This window comes from Asparagus officinalis, chromosome 6, assembly GCF_001876935.1.
Source record: "Asparagus officinalis chromosome 6, Aspof.V1, whole genome shotgun sequence".
Taxonomy (NCBI): domain Eukaryota; kingdom Viridiplantae; phylum Streptophyta; class Magnoliopsida; order Asparagales; family Asparagaceae; genus Asparagus; species Asparagus officinalis.
The window spans coordinates 60,700,476-60,718,167 of NC_033799.1; the positions used below are offsets into that span (position 1 = coordinate 60,700,476).

Consider the following 17,692-nt stretch of genomic DNA (forward strand, 5'->3'; position numbering starts at 1 on the left):
CTCCTCTCCGCCGAACGACCTTGACCACCAGCCAGCTACGCCTCCTCTACGCTCATCTCCAGCTCTCTGTAGGGTTGAAAATTTTAAGATTGATTGGTTCTCTTTTTTAAGAAAACTGGGTTCGATCACTTAGTACGAACCCTTACAATCACTCACTCTCTCTCGATTACAGAGGAAGAGAAGATTAATTCAGCTTCTCTTTTGTTTAAGGTGGGTTCTAGGTGGCGAAAGGATGCTTCCCTCGATGCTTGAGTCGAGTTTGCTTCCCGTTGACGATCAGACCAAGATCACAAGAGCTTCTCACGTGGGTTAACCGGCTGGAATCATGGTTTGAACTCCGGATCGATGTGCAGAAACTTTGATCTCTGATGCTTCTCTAAGTCCAAGCTTGAAAATCTCCAATTACTTGATAATCAACCAACCCCTTTCTCTATAGCCATCGATGGCTATTTATAGAGTTTGAGCACGTAATTGACGTGCTACAATCGTGGAGTCGTGGGCGTAACTGATGCGCTAAAATTGTGGAGTGGCGTAACTGACTCCTTGAATTTAGTCCACGTGGCTGACTGGGTCTTCATGACCGTTACAGCCTGATTTAATGCGGGTGACGAACTTCACTGCGTTAGCGAACCTCGTCTTTGATGTCGAGCCTCGCTGCGTGGCGAGCCTCGTGTTTGATGTCAAGCCTCGCTGCGTGGCGAGCCTCGTGAGCTTCTTTGATAATGAGCTTCATCTTCACTGAAGAGCCTTAAATCTAATGACAAACTTTGTTTTCATTGACGAACTTTACCTCCAATGATGAACTCCGAACCTCATATCCAATGACGAGCTTCATCTTTGACAGCTAGAGTCCAACTCGTGTCCAGTGATGAACTTCGAACCCTGTATTCACTAGTGAATCTCGAACCTCGTATCCAATGACGAGCTTCGAATTCCATATCCACTAACGAACCTCGAACTTCATATCCAATGACGACCTCTGAGTCTCGGGTATCTGTTTCATTCAACAGTGAACTTTATCCTTCAATGTTGAGTTCCGTTGCATGGCGACTCTCGTTCTTGAGGTTGATTCTTTTCTAAACAACGAACCTCGTTTCTGATTGAAAAGAGGTTCGTTATCCTGACCCTTCTTTTCACCTTTCGAATTTTGGCATTTTTTAATGTCTACAAAACCCCCTTCAAAGTTTTCAGACTTGAATTAGTTGTATGTAGTCTGAAATGCTTTGAACAAGTATGTCGAACCTGAGGAGTTTTCCTCACGAACCTGATTTTGTCATGAACCTTGTGTTTACGAAAGTTACCCTGAGGTTCGTTCTGGAGTCTGTCCCTTTATACCAGCCTTGTCAGAATAACCAACATCTGGCATTTGACACCTCGCAGCTTCGTCAGCCTCACTGCTATGCGCCTTTCCAAGATTTAGCGAATGGTTGCCAGCTGGTAATTGGAAATCCCTGTGAATCCCGTTCATAGATCTTGTTGGGGAAAAATTTCATCAAACGGCCTTAACTGAAGATCGTGACCCTTGATTCGACCCTTTTTTCCCGCTCCTATAAATAGGGTATCATAATATGAGAAGTCCTTTCTTCTCTCTTTGTCGTTTGGGTTATCTGAATTCCTCCTCTTCATAAAATTCCGACCTTTATCTCTTCGCAAGTCTTCCAAGCGAAATCGATGGCCCCTAAGACCGCTGTAGACCGAAGCAAGAGTAAAGGTAAGAAGGTTGTTGGCCCTTCGCACGAACCCGGTGTTCTACCCACTTTTTCAGGTAATAGATCTTAAACGCGTGATTTGCGTTCTGAAGGATATTAACCCCGTCTATTTTAGACTTGGGTTTCTTGAGGAAGATGAACAGTTTCTCCCAGACTCATCATAAAGATGACGTCTTTTTTGCTAGATGAGGCTCATCATCGATGATTCTCGTCTCTATGACTTGTTTCGTCTTTTGATGAGCTTTATCTGTAAATTGCACTTCACATGTCCAACGTCGTTGGCTATTTTGACGAGAGTCATCCTCTAGAATTGTTAAACGAAATTTGTTTATATGATGAGCTTCGTCTTTTCATCGATCACATTCGTTGGATTAGCTAATTTTGTCTTCAGATGAACCTCGTATTCTCCAACGAACCTCGTTATCCCTGTCGAGGTTCATTATTTGAACGAATTTAGACGTTCGTTGCCAGAATAACCTTCGGATAACTGCTGTTTGAGACTAATCTTGTTTGTCTTTTTGTGCAGTCATATATCCTTCTACTCCACTTCCTCAACGTGGCGATCCTAATCTTGTTTGTCTTTTTGTGCAGTCATATATCCTTCTACTCCACTTCCTCAACGTGGCGATCTTGGAGCAGATGGTACTCAGATTTTGTGCAGTCATATATCCTTCTACTCCACTTCCTCAACGTGGCGATCTTGGAGCAGATGGTACTCAGACAATTGCCATTCATCCTCATTACTCTTCTCTTGAAAGTATTTCGTTGTTCGGAGAACGAAGACTAGAAGAAGTGGACCTTCTTTCTGACCCTTCAGTCTCCACATTTAGGCGCATGATCACTGATGCTTCGTTAGAGTATATCAATCGTGAACCTATTGTGAAGCCTATTCTCTTATTCGGGGATTCTTCAGAGGATCCTGATTTGTTGGATATTGGGACTTACGAATAGCTTAGAACTGTAAACGGGCAAAATTTGTTCTTGCCTCGGATAGAGCGTGACGTCTCTCTTACTGCTTTGAAGATTGTCTCAGCTTCAGGAAAATGGATTGGGATTTAACCCTAGTACAGGACGAGGTCATATGTGCCCACTTTTCTCGTAGCAGTGCAAAGATAGATAATGGTGGTCGTTACATCACCGGATTGCACCCTGGGCTTTTTCAAAAGGAAATCTCGATTGGCGAGGCCGCTGAAGAGGCAAACACCTTTGGTCGTGCGTTCTTTAGGAGAAACGGTCAATTTCCTGCTAAAGACTTTAGAACTCCAGGCTGGTCTCATTGGAGTCCTACACAATGGTGGCCTCATGTCACAGAATGCATTTTGCAGGAAAACCAAGAAGACCTGCAAAATTTTGGTCTTTATGCGCCCATCAGAGCTACACAATTCGGATTGATCAATAACTCCCACCAGCTCTTTGGTATTCGGGAGTTGTATAATCCTATAACCCATACTTTCTTTACTCCTGATGGAGAGATGGGGATTGCTCTTCACGAAAGAAGTCTCCGGGCTGCCAAACGGGAATTATCTGTATGAGGAGTATATCCTAGGTCAACGGGAATTAGTTGCTCTAGAGAAGGAGCAACCCCAAGTAGTAGAGACCTTCTGGGAGTTCATGTGTCATTACCACATTTGTATGAATGTGGAAGGATGGCTCAACAAGAAGGGTGAGAGGCTCCTTAGCCATAACATCTGGGCTCGAAATCTCTTCAAGAACTTGGAGCATAAGAACAACCCTGTAGTTCCTTTGGGTCCTTGCGACGCGAGTGAATTATCACGACGGGTACTTAATTATCCTCCCATGCATCGGGTGTCGGAATCAGATGAATAAGGTTACCCTGTCGGTACCACTTTTGAGAGTTATTTCTTTCAAAGTGGGGAGCCTATTTCCTCCAAGGCTTTGCTGGTAGGGTATCTCATGCTATGGCTTCATCAAGTTGTCGTTGTTTCTGGAAGTTTCGACTTGCTGCCAATGGAAGTGGTATTCCCTGCCGTATGTTTAGCGCATGGCCGTTCTTATGCCCTTCTTCCCGCCATGATCGCCTGCGTTCATCATGGATTGCAAAGCTTATGTTACGAATTTTGTCGAGGTAAGGAGAACCCAAAGGTTGGCTTGCCATACACTTACTTCATGGCATGGATTGTTCTGCATTGTCCAACCCTTATGGGTACGCCTTCTACTCGTAGAGAGGGTGAAGTCATTCCCTTCATTCAGAGGTTAGAGACTTTAGATTGGGAGTGTCAATACTTGGCTTTGGTGCGGCATATTCTTCGCGACCATAAGAGATGGGAATTCAATCGCTGTTTCCCTTATTTCCCCGGAACCAGTTATGGACAGGCCATTGTGAATGCATCCAATGGTCAGGGCTATTCTTCTCTATAACTTTGTTGCTTCAGGTGGCTTATGACCATTCGCCATGGGTATCATATTTATCGTTTCGGTCCAGTATGTGTATTAGAACCCTATATGCCTTGTCGCTTCATTCGACAATTCGGCTATACTCAGTTATACATTGGCAATCCCAATGCTCAACTGATGTCTGATGGTTGTAGCTTAATCATTGGGGCTAGAGCTTGGTATTGGACTATTGCTGGCAGCATGGGTGCTCGTTTCTTGCTTCCACCAGAAAATCCACAGCTTCGGACCACACTTGCTTATTGCAAGTGGCATTGTATGGCAAACGCGATAATTCCCAACTTCAATGTAAACTCATCAAGATTGCGTTACATCCGGCGCCGATATAGATCTGGGAATGATTCTTGGTGAAGCCGTATACCAGGACTCAAAGAGTTATTGCATGCTGAAGAGAGTGCTGGGATAGAGGAATCAACTCCTCCTAGCCCTCATGAGACTCAGGAAGAGATAGACGTGGCTCTAAATGAGAGTACAACTCGTAGATCTCCTCATGTTGACGAGTACGGGAGCCACATGCCTGCTGCTTCCAATATTGGAGATGGTCTTAGAGATAGAGCAAATTTTGGTGGATTTGAGGATTTTGTCTCCATGGATAAGCCTTGCGAGCCTGCTCCACATGGATCTATTGCTGAAGTCTCTCATCGACGATCCCCAATTCCTGAGGAACCACATCCCGACAAAGGAATCACTGGTATGTTAATTTTGATTTATGCTAACTTTGACTTGTTTCCCTCTGATACTTCTTATTCAGAACAAACTACAGAAGAAGAGGCCCCAAGACAAGTGGGGGAAAAGTCCAAGGAAATTGGGCGGATGCTCCAATCCAAACGCGTTGCCAAAAGACCAAGGCGTAATATTTCTCCACCCATGACCCCTGTGATAGAGTCACTCGGTGTTGAGACTGATTTAGAACTTGAGGATGATATTCCTTTAGCTCGACTCCGCTATAGACTGCGTCCGACGTCGAGTACCCACATTGAAGACGCTCCTGTTGATCCTGGTAAGATAGGCGTATAGTCATTTACCTTTCTGGATTTCTAAGATACTAACGACTTTGTTTTGCCATTCTTAGCTGTTACCATAGATTCTACCGCCTTTACTGATGCAGATATTGAGGCAGGACTTGCTTCTGATGACCCTGCCGAAAGTAGGGTGCTCCCAAGTTCAGTTATAGAACCAGGCACAGCTGATAATCCGACTGTTGCTCCTGAGGAAGCTGAGAGGAATGAATTTGATCCAACCACCAGAGCTGAAGTTGAAGCCACTTTGGATACGAGTATCGTGTCTACTAGTTCCATTGCGACGACTAAGACTTACATTATATCAAGTACTGCAGTCGCTGCTGCTCCTACTACTACCGCAATGGTTGCTACAACTGCTGACGCTCCTACTGCATGCCATGCGTCGCCAGTCTTCACAGCAGCTAAAGTTTCTTTGGCCGCTACTCATGCAACGGTGTCCTCTAGTAGCTCACATGCTTCTCCTCCATCTTCGGCGAGAACTTTCGCTGTATCAAAGATATCGAAGAACTTTCTCATCATCCTGAGAGAATCTTTTGTTCATGTTTTGGACCATGGAGGAAATTTTGCAGATGTTAAAGAGGTGCTGGTGCCTTTCTTGGACTTGATGAAGCATTTAACCTCTGACCTTGCCGTATTACCATATTGGTTGCACCTGACCAAGGTTGAAGATCTTTTCAATCAATGGGAAAATCGTCGATCTCGATCTCTTTACCCTTTGGCTGAAGAACGAGCCATGAAAGCTATGCGGCAAAGGGATGACTCCTTATTTGAAATTGATCGTCAATTGCTTGAGACCAAGCAACGAATTAAGGAGTTCAAATAGACTGAAGAGAATTTATCTCGTGAGAGTAGAAAGGTTGCCAACACTGAACTTCAAAAACAACGTCAGGTCGACCATCTTCAAGCTCAACTTAAGGCTCTTCAGGTCCAATTGGCAGAGGCTGAAGCTGAATTGGCAGGCATGACAGAAATGAAGCAGACATTGGCTTCAAAACAAATGCAGCATCAACCCTTGCTTCAAGCTGAAGTTGATCGAATGGAGCAGCTAGAAAAAGCTGTAAACGATATGAGCGTCTATTCTGATGAGGAGCTATGTAGACATGCTTTAGCTAATGTTGAAGCAGAAAACCAAGAATCCATAACTAAGCTCGCTGAGGAGATTCGTCAAATTGCTGGATTCATTTAGCTTCATCCTTTTTATCTGACTTTTGTAACCCTCTTCTTCACATATAAGTAGAATTTCATATACCTTTGTTCACTAACTCTACTTTGCACCTCAATACGTAATTTTAATACCAAAATTCACGAACTTCGTTATTTTGAGATTTATGATTTGAAGTACGAACCTTGTTATTTTAATACAAGGTTGGATTCGAATTCCAATTCATATTCGTCATAACGAGGTCCTAATTTTGAACTCAATTATCGGAATGACCTTCGTGGGAGACGAGGTTCAAATCTGATTTCAATCGAGTTTTCTATATTGAGTAAGATTCAAGGAGCGACCTTCGTCGAAGACGAGGTTCGGACTCAATTTTGATCAAATTTCAATACTCAAGTATAGTTAGAGGAACGACCTTCGTCAAAGACGAGATTCTGATCCAATTTTGATCAAATCTCAATATTCAAGTATAGCTAGAGGAACGACCTACGTCAAAGACAAGGTTCGTATTCCAAATTTGATCAAGTTTCAACACTTGAGTATAATTAAAGGAATGACCTTCGTCGAGGACAAGGTTCGGATCCTTTTTCAATCAAGCCTCTTCAATACTTGAGCTCAACTAAGGGAACGACCTTCATCGAAGACGAGGTTCGAATCAACTTTCAATTAAGTTTTAACACTTCAGTTCAACTAAAAGAACGACCTTCATCGAAGACGAGGTTCGGATTCAAATCTCAACAATTGAGTTCGAATAGAGGGATGACCTTCGTCGAAGATGAGGTTCGAACCCACTCTCGATCGAGTTCCAATATCTAAGTTTAGTTTGAAACAGCGACCCTCATTATTATATATTATTATTTTTAGGAACAAGAATAAATCTCGTTGAATGACGTGGCAACTTTCAACAGTTCCAAGACTGTTAATCCACAAGAATCCGTCGTTTCATCTCGTCAGCATTAAATCTTGAGCACTTAATGCGTCGCTTCGAGCCACGTTTTCGTTTGGCGTTAATTACGAACGCAATTGATTGCGCCGCTTCGTTCTCAACACCTCTTGGCGATTCGGTGCTTGGGGATTCGTGTAATACACTCCAGCCACCTGGTTGGCACCTGCGTCTATAAATAGGCAGTCGCTTTTCGAGAGGATTCATCTTCCTCTTCTATGCCTTGTTTCCAAAATGATTCAGAGGAAACGAACCACTTTAAGACTTCCACCTTTGCTTCTTATTAGACTCCAAACTCCGATGATCGTCGCCAGTGAGGTAGGCAAAGTTGATGACTTTGTCACTTCAGGTAACTCTTCTGACCCGATCTCTGATCTCTTGGTCTTCATAGTAGTTCGTTCATTTGAGGGTTTCTCAGTGTTCCAGAGTCACAATCAGGGCGTGTTTCGGCAACTTGTTGGACTTTTGAATGTAACCTCAAAGAGATATTTTAAATCCAAATATGCTTACTGTTTTAGCATGCCATGTACCCCCAAGCATATAGTCTTTTCTCTGGACTTCGGTCTATGCGGCAGCTTCACAGACCTAGTGAAGTACTTCTTTTAGGAGTCAACAACAATGTTAGTGCCGTCTTCACATTCTGCGGAGATGGGAGAAGTGTTGATCCTATGCTCAGAGCTTGTGGTGTTTCAATTAGTAGTCAGTTTACCCAAGTAGGTAGACGTGTGCTACAAGCGCCTAAGCTCAAAGTTAAGTATAGGGACGACTTCATGCCCAGGAACGGAAGATGGAACTTCAATAACAAGATGGCACATTTGCTGCGGACGAGGTTCGTAGACAAATCTCGAAGGTCATGAAGCTTGTAATTGAACTTCGTAGTGTAGCTGAAAGAACTTGTAACTGAACCTCGTATTGTAGCTGAAAGAACTTGTAACTGAACCTCGTATTGTAGCTGAGAGAACTTGTAACTGAACCTCGTATTGTAGCTGAGAGAACTTGTAACTGAACCTCGTATTGTAACTGAGTTTTCTAAGTTCAATCTATGTACTTTGATTTTCTGTATCTTCAATTATATATGAATAAAATTTATATTTTATCCATATATTGTTCTCTTGCATAACTAAAGTATTCTAACTTAGGATTTTTAGCAAACCCTCAGCTGTCAACTGACTTGAGTGGTCTTTACCAACTGCCGTTTGAGTTGGACTACCCATACTTTTCCCATCAGTATGATGAGTTGTCAAAGAGTTTCTCTTAGACTTTAATGCTAAGATTTCTCTTCTATCATTAGTCTTTTTTTAGACTTCAGATCAAATGTATGATAACGAGGTTCAAGGTATAACTAAGTATTAATAACAAAGTTCAATCACATGACAGACTCCTTAGGAAAACGAACGTCATTTGTGAAAATGATGTCGTTAGGAATATCAAGTCGTTCAATGACTTAAGATAACAATGATAAAGAAAACAAAGGCTCCTCACTTAGTAAACCAATGTTAGAAAACGCACGTCATTAAGGGTAAATGATGACGTTTGGAAAATAACGAAGGCACATCACTTGGTAGACCTAAGTTTGGAAAACGAACGTCATTTGGGAAAATGACGACGTTAGGAAAAATCACATTATTCAGTGACTTTAGAAGTATGACGATGTTGGAAACGAAGGCACATCACTTGGTAGGCCTAAGTTTGGAAAACGAAAGTCATTTGGGAAAATGACGACGTTAGGAAAAATCACATCATTCAGTGACTTTAGAAGTATGATGATGTTGGAAACGAAGGCACATCACTTGGTAGGCCTAAGTTTGGAAAACGAACGTTAATTGGGAAAATGACGATGTTAGGAAAAATCATCAGCAATCAGAGGTAGAATTAACACAATCATAGTTTCGCTATCCTATTGAAAAGGATTAGTGAGGAAAATTTGGAGGAGATGAAATAAAGAAATTATTACCTTTATTTGCTTCTTCTCCTGCAACAAAGTATATTTGAAGATGAAGTTTACGGGTAATATTTTTTCAAAAATTTACCGTTGATAGGCATCATAATTTTGTCGCCATCTTTGGTGATAAGACGATAGGCTCCATTCGAGTAGACAGTTTCTACTACAAATGGCTCTTCCCACTTCAGCCCAAACTTCCCTTTCTTCTTGGAGTTCAAAATTATCGGGCGTCGATATGCAAGAACTAAGTCACCTTCCTTAAATGTGCGATACTTAACCTTCTTATCAAATGCTCTGGAAATCCGAGCTTGATAAAGCTCAATGTGTTGTTGAGCCAATAATCGCTTTTCATCTAGCGCTTCCAATTCTTCAAGACATCGGCGATGACTCTCTTCTGTCGTCATACCAATTGCCAGTGCTATCCGCAAAGAGGGAATTTGGATTTCTAGTGGTAATACGGCTTCACACCCGTATACCAAGGAATATGGTGTCGCTCCTGTCGGCGTTCGAACTGTTGTGCGATAAGCCCACAGACTCTGACCTAATTTTTCATTCCAATCTTTTTTGTTCGTCGAAATCACTTTAGTGAGAATTCTGATGATGGTTTTTTTAAATGCTTCTACTTGCCCGTTAGCAGCAGGATTATAAGCCGTTGAAGCCAAATTCTTGATCCTGAATTTATCACAGAATCGAGTGAAGCCTTGGCTAACGAATTGGGATCCATTGTCATGAATGATACGTCTCGGAACGCCGTACCTATATATAACGTGATATTTTAAAATTTTAACAACATCACTCGTTTTGACTTCTCTCAACGGGATTGCTTCTGCCCATTTAGAAAAGTAATCGGTTATCGCCAAAATGAAGCGATGTCCTTTGGAAGAGGGTGGTGTCACTGGGCCAACAATGTCCATTCCCCACGTTTCGAAGGGCCATGAAGTAGTTGAAGGATGAAGATGCTCGGGTGGTCGATGCATATAATTAGCATGTATCTGACAGGCGTGGCATCGTTTGGCATAAGCAACAGCGTCTTGTACCATGTTAGGCCAATAATAACCCAATCTGCGTAGTTAGTCCTACAACTTAGGACAGGGCTGATGAGCTCCACAAATACCACCATGAGCCTCTTTAAGGGCTTCTTTTGCTTCTCTATTTGACAAACAGCGAAGCAAAAGTCCATCATATGACTTCTGATACAAAGTCTGGGATTGAGAATCATAGTAGAATCTAGGTGCTCGTCTACGAATAGATTCTTTTTCTTTAATGTCTTCAGGAAATAAGCCATATAAGACATAATCAATGATCGGAAATCGCCAATCTTTAGGTTCGAGTGTTGAAGGCTCCGCTCCAGATGCATTAACCTGCAGTGCATACTTTGATTTGAATAATTGTCTGCTTGTCACTGTGACTTGCTGGGTAGTTCCTTCAGGTAGAGCTAAGGTAGTCGCAAGTGACGCCAATGCATCAGCATAGGTATTCTTGAGACGAGGTATGTGGTCGATGTAGAAGCCTTCAAAGGAATCGGCCAATGTGATTGCTGCGGCATGGTAAGGAATGAGGTCTTCATTCCTAACCTCATATTCTCCTTTCATTTGATTAACAATGAGTTGAGAATCACCGTATGCTTCTAAGTGTTTCACCCCCAATTGTTTGGCTATATCTAACCCAACCAGTAGAGCATTATATTCCGCCACATTGTTAGAACACGGTTCTGTTAAGGAAATAGTGCGTGGGAGTATGTGGTTTTGGGGAGAGATAAAGACAACCCCCACTCCAGCTATAACCCGACCAGTAGAACTTGTCCTTGCTGCACCATCGAAGTACAATTTCCATACTTGTTCTCTAGAGACAACATTTGCTTCGTATGTCTCATCAGGTATATCTTGGTATAACTCGGCCTTTTCTTTTAGTGGATGATTAGCCATAAGATCACAAATAGCATGACCTTTCACCGCCTTTTGAGATTTGAAGTGTATGTCATATTGGGAAAGCAACAAAGCCCACCTGGCGAGTCGTCAGTTCAATGCACAGGGTTGTGTCATAAATACCCTAATATGATTAACCTGAGAAATGACATGTATGGTTTGCCCAACCAAGTAATGTCGCATTTTCTGAACTGTGAAAACTAACGCCAAACATTCCTTTTCAATGAGAGGATAACGGGGTTCAGCACCCGATAATGTCCTACTCAGATAGTAGATGGCTAGTTCATGACCATTTTCATCATCTTGTGCCAGGAGTCCTGCTAATGCATGATATGTAGCCCGAATATATATCAAGAAAGGTTTACCTGACTTTGGTGCGACCAATATTGGCGGATTGGAGAGATATTGCTTAATCTCCTCAAACGCCTTCTGGCAAGCCTCGTTCCACATAAAGGATACTCCTTTCTTCATTAGTTTTGAGAAGGGTTGGCATTTCCCGGACAGATTAGAGATGAACCTGCGAATATATACCAATCGTCCTTGTAAACCTCGAAGCTCCTTAAGATTCCTAGGAGGTGGTAGCTCTTAGATGGCTTTGACTTTATCTGGGTCCAAACGAATTTCGTTAGCCGTGACCACGAACGCGAGAAATTCACCACTAGCCATTCCTAAGAATGACTTAGTTGGATTCATCTTAAGGTGGTGCGTCCGCATAAGATCAAACATCGTTTTCAAGTCATGTAAATGGTTTCCTTTGTCACAACTTTTGACGACCAAATCATCAACGTAACATTCCATAGTCTTTCGTAGATGCTTTTGGAAGATAGAGGTCATAGCGCGTTGTTAGGTAGCACCCGCATGTTTCAACCCAAAGGGCATTACTGTATAACAATATATCCCTGAAGGTGTTCGAAAGGATGTATGTTTTTCGTCATCAGGATACATTTTGATTTGGTTATACCCTAAGAATCCATCCATAAATGACATCCTCTCAAACCCACACGTATCGTCAATGATGACGCCAGTGATAGGTAGTGGAAAATCATCTTTAGGACAAGCCGAATTCAAATCGCGGAAGTCGATGCATACTCGAATCTTCCCATTCTTCTTTAGAATAGGGACAATGTTGGCCACCCAATCAGGATGTTGCTCTTCGTGGATAAATCCTGATTCGATGAACTTTTTGACTTCAGTTTCAATTGCTTCCATGATTTGCGGCCGAAATCGCCTTTGCTATTGTTTAACAGGTTTGACGTCTAGTTTGATATTTAGTCGATGCATAGCCACTTGGGGATCAAGTCCAGGCATATCCTCGTAATTCCAAGCGAAGACATCAATATACTCTCGAATTAGGGAAATGAGGTCTTCTTTCTCCTCTTGCGATAAACTATCACTTATGAATATGGGTTTTGGATTAATCACATCTCCCATGTTCACCTGAATCACCTTATCATCAGTAGGGGGTTTGCGTTGTTCAAAACGGTATTCCCACTATATACCAATCTGTCGACTCAATGGATCGTCAAACAAAAGTAATTGATCATCTTCCTGATTCTCTATCAAAGATGCTGAGGCCATGTTAGCCATGAGTACTTTGAATACAGTTCCTGTACTGGTATCAGATTCCCAACAATTGGATTCGGAAGACGAGGTGAAAGAATCGTCATCTGACTCTCTTTTAGTCTCGAAACGTAGTATAAACGGTGGAGATTCATAATCCAATCCACTACGAGTTTTGTGATAATAATCTTCTGGCTTTCCTTCTGGGACATACGCAGATCGTATTGGTGTCCGGATCCCTCTGCCAAAATTTAAACCCTGTTTATGAATAAAATCATAACCCATATTCTTCATAAGCCTTCGGGTTGTTGGATCAAAGTATGAGAATTGCGGATCTCTTTCCTCTTTCTCGAATTCTTCCAAAACGGTTTGCACCGGACCGTCACTCTTTCCAAAGATGATGTCTTTTTTACCGTTAACCTTAGCCAGCACTATGAAGACTACTTGCGAAGATTCAGTTTGTCGTCGATTCGCTACAAAAGATGATTGAATAGGCATGTATAAGTTTGATTCAGCATATAACTTGGATAGCAGATCAGCTATCACATCAGTGTTTGTATCTGTCATGTTAGTATTCAATTCCACACGCGAGAAGTAAGCTAAATCATTATTATTAAAGATAACTTCACTGTCCTCATAGACAGGATCATTTACATCCAGATTTTTAAGTCCGATTACGACGGGTTTTATGTCATTAAAAACAAAACCCTATTCGTGTTCAGACTCGATATCGGCTTCATTATCGCTATCTGGTTCTTCGATCAGTGGTACTTCAAAGGGTTCATCATCAAGGTAATGGATAGAATCAGTAAAATAATTCTCCACCCCCTTGAATGGTTGCTTCTCTGCGACCATTGTTTTCACTTCACCATTCTCACTTACATATTTCATGCATTGGTGTAGAGTGGATGGAACAATCAAATTGTTATGGATCCATGGTCGACCTAGTAACAAGTTGTAAGATGTCTCTGCATCGATGACATAGCAGGTAACGTCCGTCCTTAAGTCACCCATTTGGCATTTAAGTTTGATTTTACCGAGGGGACGAGTATTAGAGGCATTGAAGCCATATATGGTGGTTCTCATCGTTGATAGACGATGTAGAGGAATTCGAAGGTAATGAATGAGCCGTAAAGGAATAATGCTCGAAGCAGAACCGGGATCAACTTGAATTCTGTCCACCTGAATAGAGCCAATGTACCCTGTGAAGTACAATGGTCTATCATGTTTTGAGTTCCTCACGTGCATGTCTTCTTGAGAAAAGGTGATGCATGGCATTCTTCTTCGAAAAACTTGATAACATTGAGGATAAGCTTCTTCCAGCGTTGCTCCTACTGGATTTGGTGGAAAATGAGTAAGGAAAGCCTCATTATCCGCCAATGCTTCACGGAGAGCTTCTCTCGTTGATCGAGATAAACATAGGAGTTCAAACAAGGTAATCCTTGCTAGAATGTTGGCTAACTGAGCCAGCACATCAAACCGAAAAGGATCTTTCAAACTTTCTAGTGCATCTTTCCTGAGCATTTTGTTGTAACGAAGTTCCTTAGGCTGAGGTTGCTCCGCTACTTCTTTCCCTGGTCTAGGTGGTGCAACTGTTGTTTCAGAATATTTTTTTAAATACTCTTTTCCTCCATGGGTTCCTGATACCTGTGCAGGCTGTGCAGCGAAAGCTGGTCGTTCTTCCTCAGAACTGCTAAGTGACGTAGTTTTAACCCCCTCATCTGGAAAAGCTGAAACGACGTTGCAAGATCTTCGCATGGCTCTAAGCTTCTTCGAATTTGCCGATGTCCATTGCTCGTCCATTAACAAGTCAGGATGAACACACATCACTTCACCTTTAGTAGTAGTGTAAGGGACCATCCCTTTCTCTTTCTTTTGATGCGGGTCAAAGTTCACCACCCTCGCCTTCACTTGAGGAATTGGTTGTACACCATCTTGTATTTGTACTTCAGCGAAATCCCCAAATTGAAGTGACACCATATTTTCGGACACCTTCTTTTGCTCGGCTTGAAGGGTCATCACTCCTACGTCTAATAAAGCTTGAATCTTGTCCTTCAAGATGTAACAAGCTTTAGTCAGATGATGCACCATCCTGTGGTACATGCAAAAGTTATGATCATCAGTCTTTGATACTTCTGCATTCCGCTTTACCTCTGGCAACTTGATCTTATTCATCTTGATTAAAGATGTAAGAATAGAGACCACATGTTCGTCATTGAAATCGTATTTCTTTTGAAAATGATTATCAGATGTATTCCCTTTCTGTTTAGTAGAGGGTTTTGGAGATGGAGCCGTCTCAACAGCAAAGGTATCTTTCCCTTTTGATTGTTTCTGGGAATTATAGTTGCCTTTACCACCTCCCTTCTTAGGCTGTGATTCTTGAGGTTCTTCAGCACTTATCCTCTTGAGCATGTTTTCTACTTGCTCTCCCTGCCAAACCAAATCCTTCCATGAACGAGCTTCAACAGCACCCATCTTGGATAAAATATTGATGGAAAGATTGTTACGACACATTTCCACAAGAGTAGCCTCCGAAACTTTATCGTGTGAATGTAACGATCGATTTCTAAACCTCTTAACGAAGTCACTGACTTACTCCGTTTTCTTCTGCTTCTCCGACAGCAATGTTGCCATAGACACTTCAGTGTCATCGTCAAAGAATCGAGCTAAGTAAAGCCTCTCTAAATCTCTCCAACTCTGGATTGGCCCAGGTTCGAGTCTACGAAACCACTCAAAAGCTACCCCCTTAAGGGTACTAATGAATAATCGAGTCAAAATGGGGTCATTTCCCACTATGTGTCCAGTCTGTGCCTGGAAATAATAGATGTGTTGGGTTGGAGAACCCTTTCCATCAAATTGCACCAAGTTAAATAGCTTGAATTTCGGAGGATACGGTATCGCATCCCATTCACTTGGATAGGGTCTTGACACCCCCAACTCTTTGAAATTTCCTTGATGTTTAAATGCGTTAAGTTGCTTCTGAAAATCTTCCCACTTCTGATCTCGTTCTTTCGTACGAGGATTAGACTCAGCTTCAGACGATTCAGAATGAATTTTCACAATCTTTTCTTCATCGTCTTCATCGTAATGATCTTCATCAACAGGTGAAGGTCTTCTACGCCTAGATCCTGAGGCTTGGGAATGAGTTTTCTTCTTCTTCTTTTCCTTCTCCTCATGGAGTCTTTCCACCATCACTTCCAGGCGTCCTTCAAGATGGTTGATTTTTGCTCTTCTAACTGCCTTGCCAAGTCCTCTTCACTTTCGGCCATGTGAGCACTTGCCTGTTCACTTTGATCTGTATGGGAAGGTTGAGAAGTGGCAATAGCTGAGTTTTCAGTTTCAGCACCACCAGATAAACCCACTATTTTGCGGTAGTCTAATGGAATCATCGCTCCAGTACGAGAACGGGTATGTTGATAAACGCCCTGGCCTTCAATAAGTGCCTCTCGTAATCTAGGAGATCTTTCAAAATTAGAAGTCTCTGAATCATCAGTTGAGATTTTGCTTTTACCCTTGCTGGTCATGTTGATCGTCACTTCAATTCGACGATTCTTGGGCGCTTGTCTCTTGGGCCGAAAACGTCTTCTTCTTGATAATGAAACACTTGGAGATTCAGTCAATCGTCCAAAGACTAAAGATTTATGCGTCAACTCCCCACATGGATATTGGGAAAGCACCGCAGATATGAGCTTCTCACAATAGCAATGTTATTGCATTTGATTCATGCTTCGTTTGCGCGTGAGATAATCTCGAAGGTCACCATCTGGACAACCCCCAGTCAATTCGGTCGTTATAGCTTTACCCAAGCGACACCCTCTAAATGATAAAGGTTGACGATCTTGGGTGAGTTGACAAACTCCGTCATTTGCATGACGAGGTTCATTATTAGGACGAGTTTGGTGAGTTCGTCTTCTCGATCGATTCTTAACTCGAGGTTCGTTTTCATGATGAACCTCGGTATGAACCGCTTGTTGATTTTGTTGAACCTCTCTTCGAGGATGAGGTTCGTTTTCTAAGTCTACTCGAGTACGAGGATGAGGTCCGTCTTTCGGACGTTCCTCATTCACCTGACCCTCGTCAGGCTTGTTGACCTTAGGTTCATTAACCTTCGGTCTATAATGAAAACCGTCTAACGAGACCAAAGCTCGAGCCTTGCGGTGAGCTTGATTCTGACGTTGACGTTGTTGAGTGCATCTCGACAATGGGATAACGAAAACCCTTGCCTCAGCCAATGCTGGGCTCAGAAGCCATAGTTTGGCTGGTAGAAGCCGAAGTTTGGCTAGGTTGCTTTACAACCCATTTCTTAGCCTGACGGCTAGTTGATGGAGCCTCCTCTTTGAGGGGCTTGGACTTTTACTCGAGACAAACTTGAGTTGAATCATCAGAAGCCACTTAGACCGAGGTCTCATACGAGACTCGACGACACTTACGTGCCTTCGTGGGACTAGACTTACCAGAGGAGAGGTACTCCTCGTATTTGGACTGGTCAAATTCGATGACCAGAGTTTCGACGTCCGTTCCCACTGTAATCTTGTCTGATTGCGCCACCACCATCTCGTCAGAGAGAATAGCTGCTCCCACTGTAGTCGCCATCGTTTGTAGGGTCGAAAAATTTAAGATTGATTGATTCTCTTGTTTTAAGAAAACTGTGTTTGATCACTTAGTATGAACCCTTATAATCACTCACTCTCTCTCGATTACAGAGGAAGAGAAGATTAATTCAGCTTCTCTTTTGTTTAAGGTGGGAGGAAGAGAAGATTAATTCAGCTTCTCTTTTGTTTAAGGTGGGTTCTAGGTGGCGAAAGGATGCTTCCCCTGATGCTTGAGTCGAGTTCAGCTTCTCTTTTGTTTAAGGTGGGTTCTAGGTGGCGAAAGGATGCTTCCCCTGATGCTTGAGTCGAGTTTGCCTCCCGTTGACGATCAGACCAAGATCACAAGAGCTTCTGACGTGGGTTAACTGGCTAGAATCGAGGTTCGAACTCTGGATCGACGTGCAGAAACTTTGATCTCTGATGCT

The 17,692-nt window shown here is 42.5% G+C and overlaps 1 protein-coding gene across 1 annotated transcript; it reads right to left on the reverse strand.

The window, feature by feature from the left end:
• On the reverse strand, positions 10,267-11,586 carry LOC109846231. The gene is made up of 2 exons (XM_020415455.1): positions 11,254-11,586; positions 10,267-11,145 (listed from the first exon to the last, which is right to left on the reverse strand). The coding sequence occupies exons 1-2, from the start codon at positions 11,584-11,586 to the stop codon at positions 10,267-10,269; spliced, it is 1,212 nt and encodes a 403-aa protein (XP_020271044.1).